Genomic DNA, 25,217 nt, shown 5'->3' on the forward strand with positions numbered 1-25,217 from the left:
GCATTTTCCTTGTGGGAAGGTTTTTAACTATAATTTCAATATCATTAATAGATAATAGAACTATTCAAGTTATCTAATTCAAGGAATGTGTTCATTTCCTCTAACTTGTCACTTGTACTGACATAAAGTTGCTTCTAATACTCCCTTAATTTCCTTTGCTGTAGAATCTGTAGTGATGTTACCTCTCTCATCCTGATACTGGTAACATGTGTCTTTTTTTCCCCCCTCCCTAATCAGTCTTCCTAGAGGCTTAGCAAGCTTATTGATTGCAAAAAACAAGCTTTTGGTTTTGCAGATTTTCTCAGTTGTTTTGCTGTTTTGTATGTCATTGATATTCATTTTGGTCTTCATTATTTGTTTTCTTATGCTTATTTTGGGTTTAGTTTACTCTTCATGTTTTAGTTGCTTCAGGTGGAAGCTGAGGTCATTGATTTGAGAACATTCTTTTCTAATATAGAGACATTTAGTGCTACAGATTTTCTGTAAAATATATGTTTTGTTTTTATTTTTTCTCTAATTCTCCTTTGATTTCTTCTTTGAACTATGGGTTAGAAATGTGTTATGTAGTTTCCATATATTTGGGGATTTTCCAAGGCTACTTCTATTATTGTTTTCTAATTTAATTGTAGTTAGAGAGCGTGTTTTGTATAACTTGAACCTTTTTTTAATTTATTGAGGCTTATTTTATGGCCCCAAATATGGTCTTTCTCTGGGTTCATGTTTGAGTTTAATGTTGCAAGTTGGCCTCATCCTGCTGCTTGAAGTCCTATTGATAGTATCCTTAATTAAAATATCTGTGAAACAAATTGAACAGATTTGGTCTTCTTCCTTGCCAGCAAATTAGTTACTTATATTCTGGGAAAATTCACCAGACCAAAAGGTCACAAAAATGAGGGGTGAATAATCTTTGGGAGACAATTCTCCTTGGCATGTCTTGCTAAGAGAAGCAATGGCAGCATCTTCTTCTAGGCTATATTTGCAAGGATATTTGTATAGAAAACAACCTTGGTTCTTTCCTCAGCCCTGGGTATTTTCCTTACATGTACGTGCTAATCCGTACTTAGCTGATGACTCAAGACAGACTCTGCTGATCTCAGAGTTTGCTCTCTGTTCAGTTCTCTCCCTCTAATGCTTTGCCCTCAACACCAGCTCACTTGGCTTCTTGGACTCTCAGCTGGCTCCTCAATGAAGGGAACCCATGGCTCTTCCAGGGTTCTCCTTCCCTGCACCACAGCCTAGAAACCCTCCTTAATCAATACACAGGAGGTAATTGTAGGTTTCCCGTCTCTTAAGGATTGCTTGTCTTTATTGCTAGATGTCCAGTGTCTGGTGAACCATTGTTTCATATAACTTGCCCAGTTTTTTAGTTATTCCAGGGGGAGGATAAATCTGAGCCTATTACTTCTTACTACTCAGAGGTAAAAGTTGTGATTTTTCAAAATTCTCTACAAGTAGAGACAGGGTGCTGGTTTCATGTGTGCCTATGTAAGTATTTAATTGTTTTCTGATGTTGAATTAAAGTGAACAACAAGGAAAATTATTATAGTATAGTTCTGGGCTGGTTTCCTCTGTGCAAAGCAACATACAAAGTAAAGTGTAAGGTCCTACCTAGCACAGGAGTTCAAAAGTTTAGGTTTATTGGGCCAGGATAAGGAGGGAGAATTTGGGCATTGTAGCATGATAGTCTTCCTGGTTTCAAAGCAAATATGTTTTAACACTTCTTTAACTTTAGAACAAGATAGGATTACCTATAGTGATGACTATAACTCATATCCCAAATAACCCAGTTTGTTTGGTGGTGATCTAAACAAACATTTTCTTTGAGTTTACAGGGGCATGCCAATTGCTGTGAATTTGCCCATGTTTTTTCTTTAATATGTTTAGGTGGAGGCTCCACAGAGAGTAATCCCTGTAATTCTTCAAAACTGCCTTTCATACTCACTCATGGCTAGGCTTGCTCCAGCCTGGAATAAAACTGGCCATCTCTTGGTGCAAGGTGACTTTATCTCTTTCAGTCATCAGGGGTTTCTGAACTAGATTATTTCTATTATGGGCATCTATTTTAAATTTCAAGATATATCATTTTGAGGGAATAGTTTTTAAAGTTTCACCCCAACTAAGCCTTCTTAGGCAAGTCCACAACAATATAAATGTCCTCTCCTTACTTAGGATGGTATCCAGAGGCCTACTGATGTTTTTTCAAATAATTTTTAAAAATTATATAATACTTGGTGTTTGGAAAGGAATAACTATAAGTTATGGAGAATTATGATAAAATGAACACAAATTACCAACATTGTTGGAATCAAAAGGCTCTTCTGGATTTTGTGTTGAGGTCTGTCCATTTTCTAAGTATTTTATGCCAGGAAATAAATATTAGAAAGAAGAATTTCTGAACTTGGATACTTTTTGAGTGATTGTATTTTTTTCCGAACTGTCTTTGGATATTCCTTTGTGTAAAACTGCATTTTAAAATATTTTGCTTAGCTTTGATAATTTATCAAGCATGATTTATAAGTTATAATAATAAAGCATGTCCTATGAATTTTTTTAAGGACGAGAATTTCTTTCTCAGATGGGAAAGCAAAGTGCTGTTGGTAAGTAAAAATGTAGAAGTCAATAGATAAAACATTAATATGGTCAACAGTTGTTAAATAAAACAATGTTACCGATTGTTGGGTTTACAATCAATGATTAGGTTATGTCATGATTGAATCGGTTGTTAATATAATCACAATTTACCCAGGACATCACCTCTGGGTCAAAATATATGTTCTTACCTATAAGAGAAAAAGTTAACTTCTCTTAATTGGAATAAAATCTATATTTTTAATTTCTCTACTTAGTTAAAATTATGACCCTGAAGGAATTTAATTCTACAGGCATTTGTAATGTATAGTTTCCAGAATCATAGAATTAAAAATTGTTACTATCGTTGTAAGTAAAAGATTTATTGCTTATGAGAACACAATTCTTCTCCTTAAAAGAGTAAAGAAAGATTGTCTAAAGAGACAAAGATGATCTAAAATACACAGTTTACAGTACAGTCTAATTTGTTATTGATAAGCATGGCTGTTTGGCAGGTAGACCTGTTCCTAAACAGTAGTCTAGAGAGAGCAGAGAGGTGGAAATCCTAAATCCAAGGAGACATTGATCAATCATGGTAGCTTTCACCACAATTTGTTCATCGCCTTAAATCCTGAGCTAGCACCTCTAATCCAAAACTATTCGCTTTGAGTTAACTTTCAGGCTGAAGCCTATTTGCCTTCCTTACACTGGTTTTATTTTTAAGTTGGACAGTGGCAGTCACTGTGCTCTAGCTCTGGATAAATGGGTTCATTACAGAATTCAGTTTCATCCCCACTGTCAAGACACTATAGCTGCCAGAGATTAAAGAGAAAAGTTTAAGAGAGCAAAATCCCTCACTCTTGTATTACGGTTTTTCTTTTAGTTTTACCAAATGTAATATTCTACAGCAAAACTGACAAATTGTTAAGTGTATTTAGCTCATCGGATTTTCACAGACTACACATATCCTCATAACCAGTTCTCAGATCAAGAAACAGAACATAACCAGTTCCCTGGAAATCCCCTCATGCTTTCATCCAGGTACTACCCCTTCCCAAGATAACCACTCTCTGACTTCCAGAAGTAATTTTAATTATAGAAAGCAAGGTAGAAGCTTTGGGTCTCTATGAAATCTGTATTTTATCTGCTGGTATATTGATAAGCATTTGTTGGGAAAAGACTATGAAGTCAGGAGCTCGGCATGGTACCTCTCCTGATTTAAGAAGACAGTGTCCATTTTTCACATATAATATATAATAATAGACATGAGGCTTGTAAAAGGTATTTATTGAATTTTTCACTCAACTGTAGGATGACTCGCTGTTTTATTGTAACCCTGCCCTATGACCCCTCAACACATACATGCCCATATATCAGTGTTGTTTCAGGCCTCTGTCTCATCTGCAGACTCTCAAATATTATATGGTGATTTTTAAAAATTTTACCACATGAGGAAAAAATACATATTCTTAACTGAGTTTCTAACGTGGATAAATTAAGTTAAAGTCCTTTCTTTCATTACTAAAATAGTTAACTTGATAAAATGGGGTAATAGTTCCATAAAATTCACAGTTAAATATTTTATTTTCAGTATTAGACATCAATGTAACTGAAACTCAAGTTTGTCTAAGTATAGAAGCTTACACAATCAGACTGCCACCACCTGAGGTACCACATATTTTGATTTCTATAATTTACTAGATTTATTATATACTTAATGTACTATTATTATTACCAACATGCTAGTAGATTTTAGTTTTTAATAAGAAGAGTGATAAGAGCTTTTTATTATCAATATCCATAGTATTATATGCTTAATATATTGATATTGTTCTAAGTCTTTTACTCAAAGAAAACAACATACTGTCAGCTTAACACAGATTTAATCATATTTTCTTGTTCAAAAAATCTCTTTAGATGACTTTCAAGACAACCCTCCCTTGCCTCAGCATTCACTACTTGCCTCTGTTTTCACCTCCAAATACTAAAGCACTGTTTCAGTTCATACTAAATATCATATCCCCTCATTAGCATTCTAGTAGCATTTTTTTTGCATCTATTTTCTTATAATGGTTTTTGCCTTCCTAGTAGAAGGATATGTCTTTTGTTTTTACTAATTCTCATAACACCCAACATAGACACTTACAGATTAATAGTAGCTCAATAAATATTATTTTCTTTCTTCTGTTTCAGTGGTTCTCGGTAGAGGGGGGGTAGAGAAGGAAATGAATGATTTTTCTCCCCAGGAGATATTTGGTAATGTCTGGAGAAAAATTTGATTATGACATAGGGGGAGGGTTATGTTGCTACTGGCGTTTAGTGGTTTGAGGTCAGGGATGCTGCTAAAAAATCCTATAGTGCGTGGGATATCACTATAACTCCACCCTAACAAAGAGTTATCCAGCCCAAAGTGTCAGTAGTGTCCAAGTTGAGACAGATGACTCCTCCTTTGCTTAGAGTGACCCTCTGATTAGTTATAGATCATACTCATATTTTAAGAGCCAGCTCCAATGCTACTCCATTCATATTTCTCTTTAATTTTTTGATTACCTGTTATATTGAGGCACTAGGCAAGTCAAAAGTAAATAAGATCTAGTTTCTGGCCCTTAAGAATTGTGTAAGCAAATAGGGAAACTGACCTGCATAAAAATAAATGGAATGGGCAGCATGACATGAATATCTTGTACTGAGAGGAAACGTCCCAAAGCTTGGAGCCATGGTGACCTCCCAGCCTCTTTTAAACCTTCATGCTATTATGCAGCATACTCACATACTTATTTGTGTGTTTATTATAATTATACTCATTTTTCATATTGCCAATTTACTTTATAATAAGCTTCTTAAGGACTAATATCATGCTTTACTGCCCTTTGAATTTTCTATAGATTATACTTGTGTTTTATATACCCGAGTTTTGAATCAATTAGAGATTGACAAAGAAGAATAAGACATATAGAAATCAGAATACCACCTTTATTATTAGGATGAGAATATAATTTATGGTCCAAAATGGATACTTTTGAGAGTGAAAGGGGCACTAACCTAATGGAATACTGGCCTAACCTGTATGAACTGGAGTCTGTTAAAAGTAAAATCAGATCAGTTAAAGTTGTATTTATTGTATTTATTGCATTTATTGCACATAAAAGAATAATTTGTGAACCAGGAGTCTTCAAGCCAACAGTGGAATGAAGCCCAGAAGGGTGTTGTGACAGGACAGCTTATATAATGAACATGTGGAAACTATTTTATCTTTATAATGATTGGTTATAGTAATGGAGTTTTCAAAATGACAGGTAACTGGTTAAACGTTATTATCTTACTCTGTTTTGGAAAACAATTTAAGTTTTATGATTTTTAGAGTATTTACAAGAAATAATTGAAATTAAATTTCGCTTCTTATACAGTGAGCTAAATTAGGTTTTACTTGCATGGCTTAACTGGTTTTGTCTGCTTAAGGAATTTTCAAGTTTGGTCTCCATTTTATTTAATTCATATATGGTCACACTGTTTATTATTGAAAAAAAAACAGTTGTTAAAGAATGTAGCCTATCTGAACCCTAGAATTAAGTAGATTCCCCACCTACGTATGAGAGTAGTGGAAACCCAGAGCTCCCTTGGGAGATCAGGCACCAACCCCAATATGACAGAATGCAGTACACTACTCTTTGCCAGCAGGCCAGCTCCCAAGAGGAGGAAGAAGGAACTGTCCCAATTTTATCAACCAGGTAAGTCACCCCATCTGCCCTAGGGAGGAATGAATGAAAGGGCAGGGAGATATCAGGAATATGTGTTAGAGCTTTCTCAACATGGAAGCAAACACCAGAAATGGGGAAGATGTACTTCTGTCTTCTACTCAACATTATGTATTCAACGCACACTTGTTCTATTGATTCCCTAAATTATAATTGACCATTAGCTCCTCTAAATCTCACTGTACCTAAATTTTTGATATGGCATTTTTCACATTCCTTTATAAAAATTGGTTTCATACATGTCTGTGTTCCTACTAAGTTGTAATCCCTTTGAGAGTGTTGGTTTTGCCTTATTTGTCTTTGTTCGCCATGTAGACTAAAAGATAATTACATTGAATTTTCCTTTTATCAAAATCTAGTATTGGTTATAGGTCAGGTGAGGGGAATAAAAGTGAGGAGGAGGATGTTCATCATCTCACCCCTTTCTAGTTTATTTTCTATACTTTCATTCCCCTTACGGAAGCGAATTGGGACAGAGGTCAAGTAACTTGCTCTGGGTCATGAAAGGTAGTAAGAAAGAGATTCAGGATTTACAGTTTTTCCTTTGACTCTGTTCATTCTTCTACACTGCATCATACTTCCTTCACCTAGCCTTAGGTTTCTTGACTCAGATTTGTACGTCCAATAGAGCCTGACAGGAGTGGATACTTAAAATGTATTGAAAAAAAAATACAACAATTAAATAACCATGTTTGACAATATAGTATCAAACTAAGTGTCGTAGGAACTACATGACTTTAGAGTTCAGAGAAAAAGGAGATGTTTGAGGGAATTCATATTTGAAACCTTTGGAACTTAGACAGTGTTTTCTACGCTTTCCTTCTTGAAATCATCTGAAATTTGATTTCCCTGAAATTACTTTATCCAGAATTTCGTACCATTCATTCGTGGTACTTATCACACTTTAAGTGTTACTATTTCCTAGGGTTCCATTTTCAGCATGCCTGTCTTTTCCTTAGCAGGTTCAACTAGTTCAGTGGTGAGCTGGTGCACTGGTACCTCCCTAATACTCTCGTATAGTTGCAGCTTGCCCTCTCAGAAACTGTCACAGGAGTGTACTCATGATGTGCAGTCTTGGTTATGTGTAACACTGAATTATTTATTTGTAACCCTCCCTCGCCTCAACTGTGTTCTTCCTTTGTACTTATTCTTGGTTACTGGCATCAACAGCCAATAAGTTACCCAGCTACAGACTTCAGAGTTATCCTTGGCTCTTGCTTCCTGTATCCAGTCAGCCATTAAAGCCTCCCTTGATCTCTGAAATCTCTTCCTCTCTCTCCATTTCCATTGCTCTAATTTAGGCCCTCTTGTTTGCCCAAACTATTAAAATTGGTCTCCATATTGGCCTTTTTTCTAGGCTTTCCTCTTATTTACTCTCTAATTCTTCACAGTGTCGGCAGAGTTCTCTTCCTAAAACAGACAGCCCCAACCTAAATATCTCTAGTATCTCAACATTGCTTAGAGAAAATAAAGTCCAAATTCTTTAGATTGGTGTTATAAGGCAGAAGTGATATTTACCGAGTACTTTCTTGTTAGTGAAGGTCTGTTCACATAAGGACATGTTATAAATATTTGTTAAGTAAATACATATAAGAGGGTAAATGTCTTTGGGGGGGTGTGTATGGTGAACACTTGGGTAGTTTTCCAGTCTTCAGAAAGATCTGTGTTGAGAAAATCCAATATAGACCTTAGGTGCTGGTACCGTGGAGATCTCTGCAGCCATTTTCTTGGGTCTCTGAATAGTGTTGAGATAGGCAGAAGAATATAAACTCAAGCTAATGTAAGTGGGTGTATATGAGAACCCATAAACTGTGAACATTTGGACATATCTATCCTCTCTGGGTTCAGTTTTAGGTTCTGTTTTCCCTCAAATAATCTACTTATTCACCTGTAGTCAGTCTTTCCTGATGTTCGTAGCCATCCCAGTACTGACCATCCTTTCTTTTGTCACAGATTAGACAACTCACCTCTTAAGCACAGTATGTCACAGTGCAAGATTTATCTCCAGTGCACAGGACAATATTCATTCTTAGTGTCTTTGCTCTCTTACCTCACAACATAACCAGCACATCTTATCTTCCTGTTCCTACATTCATGTTTTCCTGCTCTGCCCTGTTCCCTCATTTCCATTAGTCTTAATAAATGCTGTCAGAATTCAGAGAAGGATCACTCACTGAACATAGAGGAGATGGGTCTAGCTCTAGGCCTATAAGGCTTTTACTGGTAGAACTCAGATAAATCAGAGTAAGGGCAATGCTTTCAGCAAGTGTATTGTTATGACCTGTCTAGGCAACAACAAAAAAATTGGCCTGTTTAGTTGAAGTTTAGTGAAAAGCAGTAGAGAATGAAGTTAGGCCATTATTTCCCAAAAGCTGTATGATGATATGTTAAAAAGGGGATGAGGGATTATGAAATTATGAACCATTCTCTCTGACCCTAATACAGTGTCCTCTTAGGAGGACATTAATACTTTATTCTTCACTTCAACGAAGTCCCTCCTTATCTTTGACTCACTGTATTAAAATGTCCCAGAGGGTGAGGAAATGTAAATGAAGAATTCTTGGCAAACTATAACCTTAAATACCCTGCAGATAGGGCACCTGAGGACCAGAGGAAAAGCATTCCAGGAGATAAAGGATACAGAAGGAGAGTTGAGTATTGGCTCTCCCTCCCAAAGACCAAATAGAGGAACAACTCTCTGACTCATTCTCCAGTTAAAACAATTTTTTAAAGTAAAGAAAAAATTAGTAAAGATGCTATTCTGATAAAATGTAAATACCTTCCTTTAGAAAGAATTCAACTTCCTATAAACTAACATCATCAAAACATTGAAAACCACTTGAAATAAGTACAAGATAGGCATTGGGGTTGGAAAGTGAGAGAAAGCATAAAATACGTGATATGTTGTATAGAGAGAAGCAGGGTGAACTGAAACACTGATTGCATTATGTGAGGTGCCATGCACCTCCAATGTAACCAAGCCTTTAACACGACTTTGTAATTGACTGTGTGCACATGTGTGTGAGATATGTGTTTTTTAATGTTCCTTTTGTTTCACAAAATCTTTTGAGGACTAATACATTAAATCTTATTTCTATTAAAAGCTAAGAGAATTTGATATTTCTCAGAGTGTTATAAAGGATTTTGATACTAACAAGAATGCCATCATTGAAGGACATTCAATTTTAAGCAACTGGTGCTACGTTTTGCCAAGGTGAGATTTCAATTTGTAGCATCTGGGGTGGGTCCAAGGTGTAGTGGTTCTCTCTCATTTTGCTTCGACATCAATGTGTACGAAAGTATAAAGGAATTTTTGAAACTGACTTGTAACTTGAAAAGTGTTGTCATACTTACAGAAGTCATCAATTTCCTTTATCAAATTAGTAAAATAATTTTATTATACACTTAAATTTTTGTTAAATATAATTTTTACAAAAGTAAAATTTCTAGATAGCTCATTATGAAATTACAACTATTATAATATCAGTAAAACCTTATAAACTTTACGTATAATTAACAGTTCATTATCATTTGACATGAGCTGTTTTTTAAGATTGTACCATCTGTAGGGGAAAATGGCTTATTATTTATATAAATAGGACTATTGGGATGAAATTTTAACCTGCTTAGGAAAAAGAACTTTAATTAACTAAGAGAATATGCATGATAATTTAATCATCAAAGCAGGGAAGAGGTAGATAGGGAACACGGGTTTGACTCTGATTCATTCAACTCTTAATAGACTTTTCCCTAATGTCTAACAGTTATAGGCATGCTTCTGTGTGGCAACATTTTATTAGTCATTATTTTGTGTTTATAACTGGCATGTTGTTTGTATCAATTCAATTTCACTTTTTCCTAACAATTCTGGTTGTTGAGATTTACTACAGTGTGTGTTAGGAACTAGGAGCAAATGATTAGTTTTTACTTATGTAAAGAGAGTTGCTAAATCTTTTTGAATACTTCCTAAATTAAGTTACATAGTTAAATAAAATGATATCCAAGAATATTTTATCAACTCTTATTTTTCATAGTATGAAAAGGGGACAAATAATAAGTATTCTTCACACCATACCCCCTGACTGTCCTTTTCATTCATATGAAGATTTCCAGATGCACTGGGATGACCTGGTAAGGAATAGAAACGTATATTATGTTAGAAGCTATTTGATTTTGCTTCTTATGATTTAACCCAAGTTTAGCTTTCTCTTGAGAGAATTTCAGCTTGGTTTTTAATTTTCAGTATGGCTATAAACTTCCAGAAGATTGTGGAAATGTTAAAATATACTGCAGCATCTACTTCAAAATGATAGGAGAAAGGATCTTCACATATCCTTTACACATCACGTATAACAGAAGCCCCCTGCCAGCCTCATGATCCAGTCTCGCTTCTGGCCCTGATGTACATCATCCTTTTCAATCTTCTCTGCATCTAAATGAAACTGCTTTCCCCTCTAACTTCTTTTTCTTCTGCTTGAGTGTTTCTTGTTTTCCTTAGTTTTTTTAAATTAAGGATGAGCTTGATAATGATATTTTTTCTCTTAAACGCCATTGCAACATTTTAGGCAACAAAAGGAACTTCAGAGTGCCTAGAAAAATGTTTACATGATTGCTAGTAGACAGTAAATAATCCTAGAAAATAACCCTAGAATTCTCCTTAGTCAGGGGCTCCCTCCAGTGGCATTTTGGATATTACTGAAAGGGTGGAATTAAAAGAATTTGTCTTTTAACAGAGATTTTTCTTTTTGGAAGATTATTTCATCTCACAAGCAAAATTTAGAGGATCTCACTTGCACTTAATGCAACTGAATGATTTAAGAAAATGTATTTCTTAACATTATTTTAAATTTAATAATAATTACATGTGTTCAGGTGAAACTCTTCAATTGTAATTGATACTGATGTCACATTCCTGTCTCTGTATTCCGACCTGCTAGAGTTTCAGACTGGAAGAAGGAAGCGCCATAATGTTCTCTTTCTGCATTCTACACTTCCTAACCCAAATCTTAATGTAAAATTGAGGCTGACAGAGATAAACTGCTCCCTTTCATTAGATGCAAAGACATTGTTCCAAGTCCTCAGAATATTTTTCATTAGAAAAGTAACCACTTTTCTCAAAGATCTGCTTTTGGAGCTTGAATACAATCTGTATGTGTTGTTTCTCTGTACCGAATTTTTACGGCATTTGGAGATGCAACCTGTTTATTGTTTATTATAAATACTTATTTTTGTAATCTATAAAGGTCATAGTGTCTTTGTTATAAATCATTTTTGGAATATCTTAGTCTGCCAGCTCTGTAATAAGGACACAGTGAGCAGTCTGGAGTGTTAAAATAGAAGGAATCAAGATCCCTGTGATAAAACATACTTTTAGCTTTGGAAAATATGAAATAAGAAATGTATAAAATAGGATTTAGTTATGTGTGCCTTTTAACAGTTACTATTGTAATTACCTTTTAATTCCATAGAAATTGCTCTCTCTTAAGCACAAAAACTGTTCTATTATTCGTTAACATTGTTCAGATACCCTCTCAGCTGCATCAGAAGTCAGCCTCTACAGTTCTTTCCAAGAGTAGATTTGGAAGGTGTGTTGCAAAGTTTCCTTTCAGATTTAAAATCTAAACTGCCTCATATATGTGGCTTTCCCATAAAGATGACAACGAAACCATGCTACTACACACAAGAACTAATGAAGCCTCATGTACAGGTAAGAGATTTCATATCCTACTGAGTTTTCCAGGACTTAGTATGCACCTGTCTTACTTGGATCTCTTGCTCTCTGTGAGGGACTACCTAGCCCATTGTGCTAGAATTCTTTTCTCTCAGGTCAGTGTTTCCCTAATGCTATTTGATGTGATTGTACTTGATCATTTGTCACTGACATTTATTGTTATTACTGTATTTAACATAGCAATATAGTAATAGTTGCTTACTGATCTATTCTAATTTAGCATGAACTCCTGGAGGACAAATATCATATTCATTTTCTTATACCAAGTACCTGGTACAAAATAGATGTTCATTAAAAGTTTTTTTTTCAATAAATAAATGATCTTATAGTATAGTTTGGAAACATTCACCTCATACAAATCCAAGTTTACTTTGAATTGCCACTTCATTTGAGTCTGGTTGATGAAAAAAGCCTTTGTATAATTCTGTTTACAGAAATTGAATTAATTCAATAACGTTTTCATTGTAAGAGGATACGGGAAGTGAAATCTTGTGAAGAAGTACCAGCGATTAAGTAATACTGATGAAGAAAGTATTCTGGGCTATCTTTACACTCACCAGAATATGATTTCTTTGTCAACAGATAACAAAATTGAAAGGGAAGTTTTTGAGAAACAAATATAAGGAAACTTAATTAAAAAAATTTCAACAATGATCTTTCTTACAGATGATAATTGTGTTTTCATAAAAGGGAAAGAAGAAAGTTTGAACAATTTGAGTAGTCTGAATTGTAATATGAATTATATGAATATTTGTATTGTCTGCTTAATCTCTTTTCTTGGTTCACTGTGTCCTCTGTTTATTGTAGTTTCCACTGCTCCAATGATTTCAGGTTTCACATGGCATTGACTTGCTGTGGCTCATGGCATTTTTTCAGTTTTTGTTTCTATTGTCATTCTCTTATAATCCTCAACTAAAATTTGCCAGCGCTAGTATCTGATAGTCCCCATTTATCTTTTCAGACCAGGCTGCACTTTCTGTCCCTGGTGAGCATGGGGATTTGGTATCCTTGAGTCAGGGACACCTCATGTAAATGGTGTAAAACCATGGCAGCCCATTTAGATATCAGGGCCAATAGACAAGGCCATTTTCGAAGAAAAGAATGTGAGTGAACAAATTCCAATTGACATCCTTATGATAATGAATCTTAAGTTTTGCCCAGACATAACATTTTTAGAAGTTTAGTTGCTGGCCAAGTCCGTATCTGTGGAATTAAGAAGAAAACACGTCATTACATAATGCGTTTTTATTGGATATATTTATTGAATACTTAATTATTTCCAGTCCATGTCTGTTTTGGAAATAGTGAATCTGGACAGTATACTTGTTCAAATTTGCTTTTTCAATGTAAAACAACACTTAATTGGAAACCCTGGTCTTTATATTCCTCTTGACAGTAAGAATTTATCATTCTCAGTTTTATTGAGTGCCTTCTGTGTGCCAGCTGCTTTTATGTGTATTATTTCATCTTAATCATAAAAACACAGTCTTGGAATAAAGAATTGTTTTCCAAGTTTTACAGAAGAACCTGAAGCTCAGAGCATCCAAGTAATTTAACCAAAGCCACACAGTTAAATACATTGCAGAATTAGAACTGAAACCCCAGAGGCAGATTCTTAGTCACAAAACCGGGAAAAGTTTACATCTGTGGTTAAGAGCTCTGGCTCTAGGAACCCTTACTAGGTGCATAAGCTTAGGCAAGTTATTTGATCTCCTTGTGCCTCAGTTGCCTTGTAAAACAAGGCATGGTAGTGGTGGTGATAATAACATTTGTTGCAAATTGGGCTCTCTAGGAAGCTGACTCTGGAGTCTAGTGCATGTGATGTTTACTGGGGCTGAACCTGGAACACTTGCAGAAAGTGAGGATGGAAGAACATGGGGTCAAGGGAGAAGTCAAAAGCAAAGCAGGTAGCAGGTAGCCTTGGCCAATCTTCTGAGGAGCTCTAAGGCTAAAACAGCTCATCATGGTGGTTTTTTATCATCCAAATAGCCAGACCTTTGTGCCCCCTCCTCCATCTGCCATTGGATTTGCACCACACGGGGATATAGGCATGTCCTAAGATGAGGTAGGTTGGCCCATGCAGGGGCCAACTCCCAGGAGTGGGGGCAGCAGCCCTTCTGTGGAGGGGATCTGAGCAACATGTCACCATGTCCTTCACAGTGCTTTGTGGTATTTTGTTTTTTGCTTTAGGATCAGATAATACTTAGAACTGTTCCTTGTACTCAGTGAGCTCTCAGTAAATGTTAGTTCCTGTTATTGCTACACCACATGTTAGCTCTAAGATTCAGGTAGTCTAAAATGCGGAAGTTTAAAAAGTAGAAAATAGCCGTACCTAGGTGGCTCAGTCCCCATGTCGGTTAAGTGTCCGACTTTGGCTTAGGTCATGATCTCACAGTTTATAGGTTTAGGCCCTGCCTTGGACTCTGCTGACAGCTCAGAGCCTGGAGCCTGCTTTTGATTCTGTGTCTCCCTCTCTCCCTGCCCCTCCCCACATCCACAACTTTGTGTCTCTGTCTCTCAAAAATGAATAAACATTAAATTTTTTTTTAATTTTTTTTAATGTTTATTTTCGAGAGAGAGAGAGAGAGAGAGTGAGCATGAGTGGGGGAGGGGTAGAGAGACAGGGAGACACAGAATCGGAAGCAGGCTTCAGGCTCCGAGCTGTCAGCACAGAGCCTGACATGGAGCTCGAACCCACGAACTGTGAGATGATGACCTGAGCCGAAGTCGGACACTCAACCGACTGAGCCACCCAGGCACCCCTAAAAAATTTTTTTGAAGTAAAAAATAAATTGATCAGACTATTTGATAAAACTCAGCTGACTTTTTAAAACATTAAATTAACAGGAGTGCTTTACCAGACTAGATTTTTTTAATAAACTGATTGGAATTCTCAAAGGTAGGTAAAAGAAATTACTATAACAAACTCTCATATGTCTAGCATCTAGCTCTTCTTTGATATATTTTTGGGTGGGGAGTAAACTGAAGTATTATTTTAAAAGAAACCCAAGATGTGGGACTTCTGGATGACTCAGTCAGTTCAGCATCCAACTTCAGCTCACGTCATGATCTCACAGTTTGTGGGTTCAAGCTCTGCATCAGGCTCCATGCTGACGGGGTGGAGACTACTTGGGACTCTCTCCCCCTCCCCAACTCACACTTTCTCTCTCTCTCTCTCTCTCTCTCTCTCTCTCTCTCTCTCTCTCTTTCTATCTCTCAAAATAAATAAATAAATCAACTTAAAAAAAAAAAAAAAGAAACCCAACATGTGATGTTGTTTCATCTGTGAAGACTTTAGTATGCATTTCTATCTGACAGGAGCTTTTAAAAAATTATCCAATAATTCTTTAGCATCATGTAGTATCAGCCCATATTACAATTCCCTATTAATCTTGAAGATTAATTTTAGAGGTTTTGTTTAAATCATAATCCAATCAAGGTCCACGTAATTTCATTTGGTTGTTATCTCTTAAGTCTCTTTTATTCTATAATATTCCAGCCCCCTTCCCCACTTTCCTTTTATTTATGTCAGTTATTTGCTGGAAGAACTGGACAATTTGCCCTGGAGAATGTACCATATTCTGGAACTGACTGTTGCTTTCTTAGGTCATGTCATTTGAAGTTAACATATTCTTCTAAACCTCATATTTCCTACAAGCCTGTGGTTAGATCTAAGCTTAACTGAATTCTGGTTCAACTTTTTTTTTTTTTAATTTTTTTTAACTTACATCCAAATTAGTTAACCTATAGTACAACAATGATTTCAGGAATAGATTCCTTAATGCCCCTTCCCATTTAAGCCCATCCCCACTCCCACAACCCCTCTGTTCTCCATATTTAAGAGTCTCTTATGTTTTGTCCCCCTCCCTGTTTTTATATTACTTTTGTTTCCCTTCCCTTATGTTCATCTGTTTTGTCTCTTAAAGCAAAATTAGTCAGTCAGAGAAAGACAAGTATCATATGACTTCACTCATATGGTTCAACTTTAATCAAGAAACACTCAGGTGGTGTATTACACAGAAACAGATTTTAATAAAACACATTTGATCAGTCATTTCGGTCAGTCCTCAAGTTTCATTTAATCATGACCTTAAATCTAGGACTCCATTAAATGATATCTATTCATATCTAAATAATATAGGTTAAGGCTTTTGGTTTTCCTCTACACTTTATGTTAATACGTCAAGTTATGTAAATTGTATGTAGAGTTCTAGAAGTTAAAAGTCAACTTAGCCACATTTGCCAGTGATACCTGGCAGAATAATGATAATAATGTAGTAAAGCATATGATTTTTTTTAAGCTATGACCTCCTAAAGCTTTGGTTTTTGACCATTTAAGTATTTTAAGTTCTATGAATTATTTATGATCTCATCTGCTATTTACATAGTACTTTTTTTGTAGTCTTTTTATAAATTTTGAATATAAACCTAGAGGTTTCACCCTTTGGGCTATTTATTTTAGAAGTTGAAAGAATGAGGAAATAATACATTGACAAGCTAGGGGGCAAAACAAGTCCTTGGAAGTTATTTTCATCAGATGTATGTTCCTAACACAGGTGAAAACAAAACAGGGTGTGAATATAAGCATATTTCAGACACATATTCTATGTAAGTTTTATGTCAGAATACAAGTAATCTATTCTCATATGAATCTGCTTAGAACAAGTTTTTCTTTTGGAATCTCAAGTAGTAGGTATGTTGTTTAAAAGTTACTATAGTTTATGAAACCCAAGGGTCAAAAAATGGCTTAGTTCTTCAACCCTTTTTTCATCAAATAGAGATATATACATATTGAAACATTTTAAGATGATCCAGTCACTTCTGATAAAAGCTCTCTTTGAGGCAGAATTTCATTGAAATTTAAGAATTCTTATTTTCCTCATGGTAGTATCTATACAAGAAAAGGCTGTGTAGGCTGAGGACATTTGGTGTATTTGCTTAATATGGTCCATGAGAATGATGCCCCAAGCTCTGTTTCTGGACACCTACAAAAATGATGCGTGGATACTTAACTTCTGCTAACTCTGCAACTAAAATAGCAAAGGCATTCATAATTGAACTTTCCAGCAGAAACTGCAGAAGTGTGGTTTTATCTCACTTCTTCCTTCCAAGTAATGTATGATTGTGTCTGATTAGTTGATCCTAAATTGTATTCTGAACCCTAGCTGCAAAGGAGAAAATGTCCATTTTAGATTTCCAGGCACTGGTTTAGGAAGGAACACTAGACAGAGGATAGGATGGATGATGAACTTCAGTCCACCATACCCATCCCACAGTCACAGCTGGGTAATGCAGGGGTGAGGGAGGCATTCACTTCTTGACCTAGATTGGTCTGATGTTTGTGGTCTCTGCTCATGAAGTATCTTGACGAAGATAGTGTGCAGGTTTTTCTCCTAGCTCCCTTGTACAGAGGGCCTTCAGAAGGACACATCACACCCTGTTATGGGTTGAATTGTGTCCTCCTTGCCCCATATTCATGTGTTGAAGTCCTAACCCCAGTATCTCAGGATTTTATCTTGTTCAAAATAGCATCACTGCAGATATAATTAGTTAAGATCAGGTCATATTGGAATAGAATGGGCCTCTAATCCAATATGACTGGTAATGTTATATAAAAGAGAAATTTGGAGACAGGCACATGTACAGGGAGACCTCCATGTGAACATGAAGATGACCATCTACAAGTCAAGAGGAGAGGCTTGGAACAGATACTTTCTTCATGGCCCCAATCCTAACAACACCTTGATTTCAGACTTCTAGCCTCCTTAACTTTGAGTCCATACATTTCTGTTGCTTAAGCCACTCAGTCATGGTAGTGGCATCCCCATCCATAGGAACAGCATTGCTATCAAACTACTACAAACCCCTTTGTGATGCATGCTTTTTCATTCAAGGTAGCAATCTGCAGGGGTTATAAGCCAGCTCTTATTCCTTGGTCAGCCTCTGTATCCCTTCACTCAGGGTCATGAAACCTGTCTGGGTCTTTGGTGCCCTCTGAAAATTATGGGGAAGTAAAGTGTATTCTTGCCCTACTGACATGGATAAGCCTCCAACTTGAGAAATACACAGACAAACAAGAAGTGAGCCCTCCTCATCTGTTTTTAGCATCAACTCAAACCTCACCCCAAATTTTTCTTAGAGTCTTCCCACTTCTCCCAAGAATAACCAGGGTAGGAGAATGAATATTGTTCTCCATGTAGACTTTGTGTTATGTCAACTTAAGTATGCTAGAAGTCTATGTTTCTGAATTCCTGTCTCTACGTAGTTCTGGCTTAGGGTAACATGTGATGAGAAAGGTGGAAGTGAAGCAAGAACCATATTTACACTTGGAATTTCCATCTCTGTGAGGCCTGTATGGCAACTCAGCCCCTTGGGGGATATCCTGTGGCACCTTGTTGGTGTGGAGACATGATTGGGCCATGGTTCCTTCATCTCCCACCATATCTCCTCTTTAAGCCTCTCTAAAGCCTGCATCGGATTTTTGTGCAACTTCATTGCAAAGTGCACCAGTCCTTTGGTACTGTGACATTGGAGGCTTGAAGTCGGTAAGGGATGACATAGGTTCTGGCCAGAGACAGAATGCTTTTTGACATGGCCATGAGATTGTCCATTCACACGCCCTTATGACCAATGACAACACTCAGGCTATTGCAGGGTGGAGTCTATGTTCCCTCCTCCTGGGTCTGGGCAGGACTGTGGCAGAGGTGATGCTGTGTGGCTTCCAAGGCTAGGTCAGGTAGAAACTGTCTCTCTCAGGACACTTGCTCTGGGATCTCAGGCAAAATGAGGGGCTGCTTGAAGTTAATCCAGTTTACAGCCAGGACCCACCATCACACGCAAGTGAAGAAGTGACGCCAGCCCTAGGGTCATCTCACTGCAGCTCCGTGAGAGACTCCAAACTAAGCCAAGTCAGCTCCCAGAATCATGAGAGAGAAGACAAGTATTGTTTTGAGCCACTAAGGTTTAGTGTGATTTATTCTGCCTAATCAATAAATGGATTGCTGTCTTACGTTTTCTTTGCCTATTTCCAATGCTTATCTCCAGTAGTGGAGAGAGGTAAGTCAGTTGCACTGGGTTTGCACATTATTTCTAGCAGTTTTTAAAATTTTATTTTAAGTTGTGACTTTATGGGTTTTTGATGCCAGAGAGTGAGAAAAGAACTGCCATTCCATGTTTCAGATTATTGTCACACGTCACTTTTTTACAGACACTAGGACTCGATAGATACATATTTTAAAAGACTATAGGGGCACCTGGGTGGCTCAGTTGGTTGAGCTTCCAACTTTGGCTCAGGTCATTATTTTACATTCATGGGTTCGAGCCCTATGCCAGGCTCTGTGCTGATAGCTCAGAGCCTGGAGCCTGCTTTGGATTCTGTGTTTCCCTCTCTCTCTGCCCCTCCTCTGCTTGTGCTCTCTGTTTCTCAAAAAATAAAGTAAAATGTTTAAAAAAATAAAAGACTGTGAACACTTCCCATTAACAGGTGGCTAGATAAACAAAATGTGGGATTTCCATGCAGTGGAATATCATTCAGCCATAGAAAGAAAGGAAATTCTGACACCTGCTACAACACGGATGAACCTTGAAAACATGCAGAGTGAAATAAGCCAGACATAAAAAAGTCATCAAATATTGTATGATTCCACTTATACAGGATACCTGGAGTGGGCCAATTCATAGACATAGAGAGAGAATAGAGGTTCCTAGGAGCTGCAAGGAGAGAGAACAGGAATTGCTGCCGAAGACCACACAGTTTCTGTTTGGAATGAAGAAAAAGTTGTGGAAACAGATAGTGGTGATGGTTACACAACTTAAGTTCAATGAAGAATGCACTCAGGGCCACTGAATTGTATACTTAAAAATGGTTAAAATGGTAAACTTTATGTTTTATCTATATTACCATAATTTCTTTAAAATTTTTTTTAATGTTTATTTTTGAGACAGAGACAGACCATGAACGGGGGAGGGAGGGAGACACAGAATCTGAAGCAGGCTCCAGGCTCTGAGCTGTCCGCACAGAGCCTGACGCGGGGCTCGAACTCATGGACCATGAGATCATGACCTGAGCCGAAGTCGGACGTTTAACTGACTGAGCCACCCAGGCGCCCCCATAATTTCTTTTAAAAGACTATAAATACTTGGCTCTCTTTGGGGTATCTGACAAGTCAGTTTGACAGATCCTTGTTGAATTGCTACCAGGTACCAGCACTTTTTAGACAATGAAAATACAAATGATCAAGACACAGACAGCCACTGCCCTACAGTCAAAATCCTACTAAAGGCCTGGTATAGATGCAGCCACCTCTTCCATTCATTTAATTTCTTGGAACAAGTATTTTGTAGTAACTGTGTGAAGGGTTTAAGAATGTGAAGTATAGGGGCACCTGCATGGCTTAGTCGGTTAAGCTCCAACTTCACTCAGGTCGTGATCTCACAGCTCGTGAGTTTGAGTCCCTAGTCGGGCTCCGTGCTCACAGCTCAGAGCCTGGGGCCTGCTTTGGATTCTGTGTCTCCCTCTCTCACTCTGCACCTCCTCCGCTCATGCTCTGTCTCTGATTCATTAAAAAAACTTTTTTATAAAAGAATGTAAAGTATATAAGAATAAATAAATAATGGTTCCTACCCTCAAAGGGTGATGGAACATGCACGCTGACAGTTACGAACACCACCTTTTACTGGTGGGTGTGTGTGTGTGTGTGTGTGTGTGTGTGTGTGCGCCTAATACTGATAGTAGAAACATGGGAAGTTGAAAAGGAAAAAAGTGTACACGAGAAAGAAAGACATTCTGAGTGAGAACAGCGTGGACATACTTGGAGGGCAATGGGCAGCTAATTGTAGTTTTCATAGTCAATTTGTATAGAATGTAGAGCCTATTTTCATCTTAAAATATCTTGAAAGGTTGGCATGTAAAAAAGGATGCAGACCGTAAGAAGTGTAAGTGTTTCCTCAAGAAGGCTCATTTGTTTTTTTGTTTTTCTTTTCTATTTTATATATTGTAGTGTTATTCGGTATTCTTATTTTGATGATATTTTATATATTATTTCTTTTCCGTTAACATTTTTACATTTTAAATTTTTCCCAATCTCTATCCTTTTAGGAAAACAAAGTCAAGGCGCCTAATCTGACCACGAAACAAGTGTTTAGGTCCTCTCTGACTCGGGCCCCTTCCACCAGACCTGTCCTGGCTCAGTGTCTTGTACCAGGTTCAGGAGCCATGAACCACAGGATGGAGATTCCAGGAAGCCAGCTGAAGAAAACCTGGGTGTCCTCAGCACTGCATCTCCAGCACCAGTCTGTTCAGAGCGGAAAGAAATCCCTGTCTGACAAGGCACCACAAGTACATTTGGAAGCACCAAAGCCCAACACAGGAAACCTTCAAGTTCAAGGCACAGACTTAAGCTCCCAGAATAATACTGCCCCTACATTCATACCAGTTTTCAAAAATCGATCCTTGCAGATGAATAAAAAGATCTTAGAACCTGGCAACCTGAAAAGGGAACAGCATGTTGTTACAGAATCTAAATTCTTTTCACTTAAAACTAGTGTGATCCAAAATGACAAGCTGAATTTAGATCCAGCTATTAAAAAAAGATCTAATCATAACATTCAGATGAATGCTAGAAATTTAAAACAGAAGATTTCCAGACTTCTGCAAGGAAAAAATACTGAGTCCTGTGAAAATATGACAAAATATCCCCCTTCTAATGGAGAATCACCAACTGTGAGTTTAAATGAAAGTAAACACCTCTCTAATAGTTCAGTATCTCATATATCAAATAACAGCTTAGGTGTAATAAAAAGTGCGGTTGACTTCCAAGTGAATAGAAAAGAAAATTTAACAAGGAAATATATAACACAAATTTTGGGGAAAGGCCGCGAATCACTAAAAATGAAAAAACCATACATTTTTGAATCAGACACAGAAACACAAGATCCCCAACTACTGCAGCCACAATCAATAAATCAGACTATAAAAGCTGATGTAAGCGACCACAAATTGATGATAAGCAAAACATCCCAGAGATCTAAAAGAAGATTGTGTCAAGAATCTTCAAAAGCTTCAAAGAGACCTCATTCCAATACTATCCATTATGGACAGTCCAGTTTTCCTAGGAGCAAGGTAAAAAAAATTTTTTTAATCTGGGTTATTTGCCATATGGTGGGCCCCTAAAATCCCTAAATAAAGATTTAAGTGATTTGCCCAAGATCATCTAGAAACATAATGAGAAATAGAATATCTGCTCTAACACAACTGCAAGTATATACAGTTCATTTTCATCAAGTGTGATTCTTCAATCTGATTACAGATACATGATGTGGACAAATCAAAAGTTCAGAAATCTCTCATCATTCCTAAAACTTAGAACATGGATGTGAAGGAAGGACATGACTACCCGGTAACTTAAGTGACCTATTTTCCTTTATTTTTCATTACATTATCTGAAGTGGAATTGCCACGTTTAGGGAATCCTCAACCTCTTGGTAAGAAGGAGCTACTTTTAAATTCTTTGAAGCTTTATAATCAACAAGGAAATAGGAAATGTTGGGAACAGTGCAGTCCGTTAATAAGGGCCATACACAGGGTCTGTTGCAAATCGTAAATGACCCCACAGAGGGATGAGGTGGATAGAGGTCCCACTGTGGCTGCCTCCCACTCTGCTCCATGGTCTTTGCAGACTAAGAGGTCATAGCAGTAGCAGATGGCCCAAAGATCCAAGATTCCACAACCACTGGAACATGTACCTTTGGGACTTTTACCCAAGATAATGTTAGTCATTAAAATGTACTCCACAAAATTGCAGCACTGGCTAAAGACAAACTTGAGATTTAACTGATAGTGCTGAGTCCAAGTCACCGAATTCAGAAAACCATGCATCTGGAAATTACATTTTATTCCATTCTGCCATCTGTTTTATTCTAAGAACAAATGTATTACTAAAATATCCACAAATACTTTTTTTGCACAGAACTGTTGGAATATTTTCAATTCAAATTCCTTATGAACAAAATAGAAAACATTTTCTTCTTCTATATATGCTGTTTCTTTCTGTAATTAATAGAATTTCAGCCTGATTTCAATTAACTGAAAGGTACATAATTATGTTCTTTTTTAAAAAAATCATGTAGTTCATGTAGTTTTTGACATCTTACATTTTAATACACTCAGTAGGTGGTTGAGGAAAAAGAGTGTGTTTGTTAAAATGCCTTAAATGTTTTCATTTTCATTTTAAAAATAAATCTATTCCAGATTTCATAACTTTTTACAAGTATAGAACTTCCCCACTTTGAATTACTTAAGAACTAACATAATTTTTAAAACTTTTTTTAATGTTTACTTATTTTTGAAAGAGAGAGAGAGCATGAGGGGGCAAGGAGCAGAGAGAGAGGGAGACACAGAATCCAAAGCAGGCTCCAGGCTCTGAGCTGTCAGCACAGAGCCCGACGCGGGGCTCGAACTCACAAACCGTGAGATCATGACCTGAGCCAAAGTTGGATGCCTAACCGACTGAGCTACCTAGGCGCCCCAAGACCTAAGATAGTTTTTAAGTTAAAAAAAATCATTCCATGACCTAGAAATAATAGCATAATGAGAAAAACTACAGGATATCGTTATAGAAAATAATTTCTGCCCAATATAAAGTTAATGTATACCTTGTAAAAATTTGAATAATACAAAACAGTTTCAAGAGAAAAATTAAAAAATAATCTGTAATTCCTCTTTGCAGACATAACCCTCTGAATGTGGATGGACATTCACACACTCCTATGAACATGAAATCAGGTTCTGTGCACTGCTGTGGAACCTCCTTTATCACCTGACACTCATTATTCTCATGGGCACATAGGCTTCATTCTGTAGCATGGGGGTGTTACTACATTAACTGTCCCTACTGATTGACATTTAAGTTGTTTCCAACTTTTCACTGTGGTTACAATATTGTATAAACTGTTTTGTAAAAGATAGACAAGTATAGAAATGTTTTTGTTAGTTGAAAATGTCTTTATTTTGCCCTTAACCATTTTTGTTGAAATTTCTTTGAATTTATTATTTTTATCATTGAAGATTTCAAGCTATACAAAATATAGGTAATAGTGTAAAGAGCCTCTGGGGCACCTGGGTGACTGGGTCAGTTGAGTGTCCGACTCTTGATTTTGGCTCAGGTCATGATCCTAGGGTCGTGGGATCAAAACCCTGCGTTGGGCTTTGCACTGAGTGGGGAGCCTGCTTAAGACTGTCTCTCGCTCACTCTGTCCTTCTCTCCCACTCACGTGCTCTCTAAATAAATAAACAAATAAATAAGTTTTAAAAAATAGTGTAAAAAGTAGTTATCACCCAGCTTCAATGATTATTAATATTTTGCCACTATATTTCACCTATTTCTCACAGATTCACTTTTCTTACTGAATTATTTTTTATGTTTATTTATTTATTTTGAGAGAGAGAGAGCAAGGGAGAGACAGGGAGAGAGAGGGAAAGAGTGAATCCTAAGCAGGCTCCGCACTGTCTGCGCAGAACCCAACACAGGAATCAGTCTCACAAACCATGAGATCTTGACCTGAGCTGAAATCAAGAGTCGGATGCCTACCTGAGTGAGCCACCCAGGTGTCTCTTTACTGTGCTATTTTAAAACAGATTCAGTACGGCATAAAGTTCACCCATAAACACCTTGATACAGCTCTCTACCCGACGAGGGATAGCATAAAGAAAAAAATATGTGTACGTACTGTGAACCGTCTGCAGTGTCTTCACTGACTCACTAAATTTTACTGTAGTCTAACATGCAAACTGACAGGAAGTCCTCAGTAAACATACGATCTGTTTCACAGAAGAACTAGAGCCTTCAGTCAAACAACCAAAATACTGACGTGAAGATTTATTTGTTCAGTTGTATGTGTGTGCTCTGTGCCAGGCAGTGGACTGAGCACCGTGTCCCCGAAATCACAGAACTGCCGTTGGCTGTGTAGTCTAGTCCCCAACCAACCCACTCTGGGCTCCTGGCAAAGATGTAGGAGCCTGAGAGTAAGGAAGCAAATGCAACAGTGACGTTTTGGTCCACGATACAAAAATTATGGAGCGTATAAAAAATGAGGAACAGAAATAGAGCTTCTCACCTAATTAGTATTTTTCTGGCTTTCAAACATTTTAGATGTTCAATTTACAA

The 25,217-nt window shown here is 37.0% G+C and overlaps 1 protein-coding gene across 1 annotated transcript in view; it reads left to right on the forward strand.

Annotated features, from left to right (window-relative positions):
• Positions 1-24,247, forward strand: part of CD3H18orf63 (chromosome D3 C18orf63 homolog) — a 29,089-nt gene extending 4,842 nt beyond the window's left edge. Inside the window, exons 4-13 of the mRNA XM_043559089.1 lie at positions 1,885-1,996; positions 2,556-2,597; positions 4,160-4,236; positions 9,428-9,537; positions 10,358-10,454; positions 10,567-10,670; positions 11,859-12,030; positions 21,152-22,174; positions 22,362-22,451; positions 23,781-24,247. Coding sequence (XP_043415024.1) covers positions 1,885-1,996; positions 2,556-2,597; positions 4,160-4,236; positions 9,428-9,537; positions 10,358-10,454; positions 10,567-10,670; positions 11,859-12,030; positions 21,152-22,174; positions 22,362-22,418 — 1,794 coding nt within the window. The 3' untranslated portion in view covers positions 22,419-22,451; positions 23,781-24,247. The remainder of the gene's footprint in view (positions 1-1,884; positions 1,997-2,555; positions 2,598-4,159; positions 4,237-9,427; positions 9,538-10,357; positions 10,455-10,566; positions 10,671-11,858; positions 12,031-21,151; positions 22,175-22,361; positions 22,452-23,780) is intronic.
• Positions 24,248-25,217: the final 970 nt, after the last annotated feature.

The sequence above is a fragment of the Prionailurus bengalensis genome, chromosome D3 (assembly GCF_016509475.1).
Source record: "Prionailurus bengalensis isolate Pbe53 chromosome D3, Fcat_Pben_1.1_paternal_pri, whole genome shotgun sequence".
NCBI lineage: Eukaryota > Metazoa > Chordata > Mammalia > Carnivora > Felidae > Prionailurus > Prionailurus bengalensis.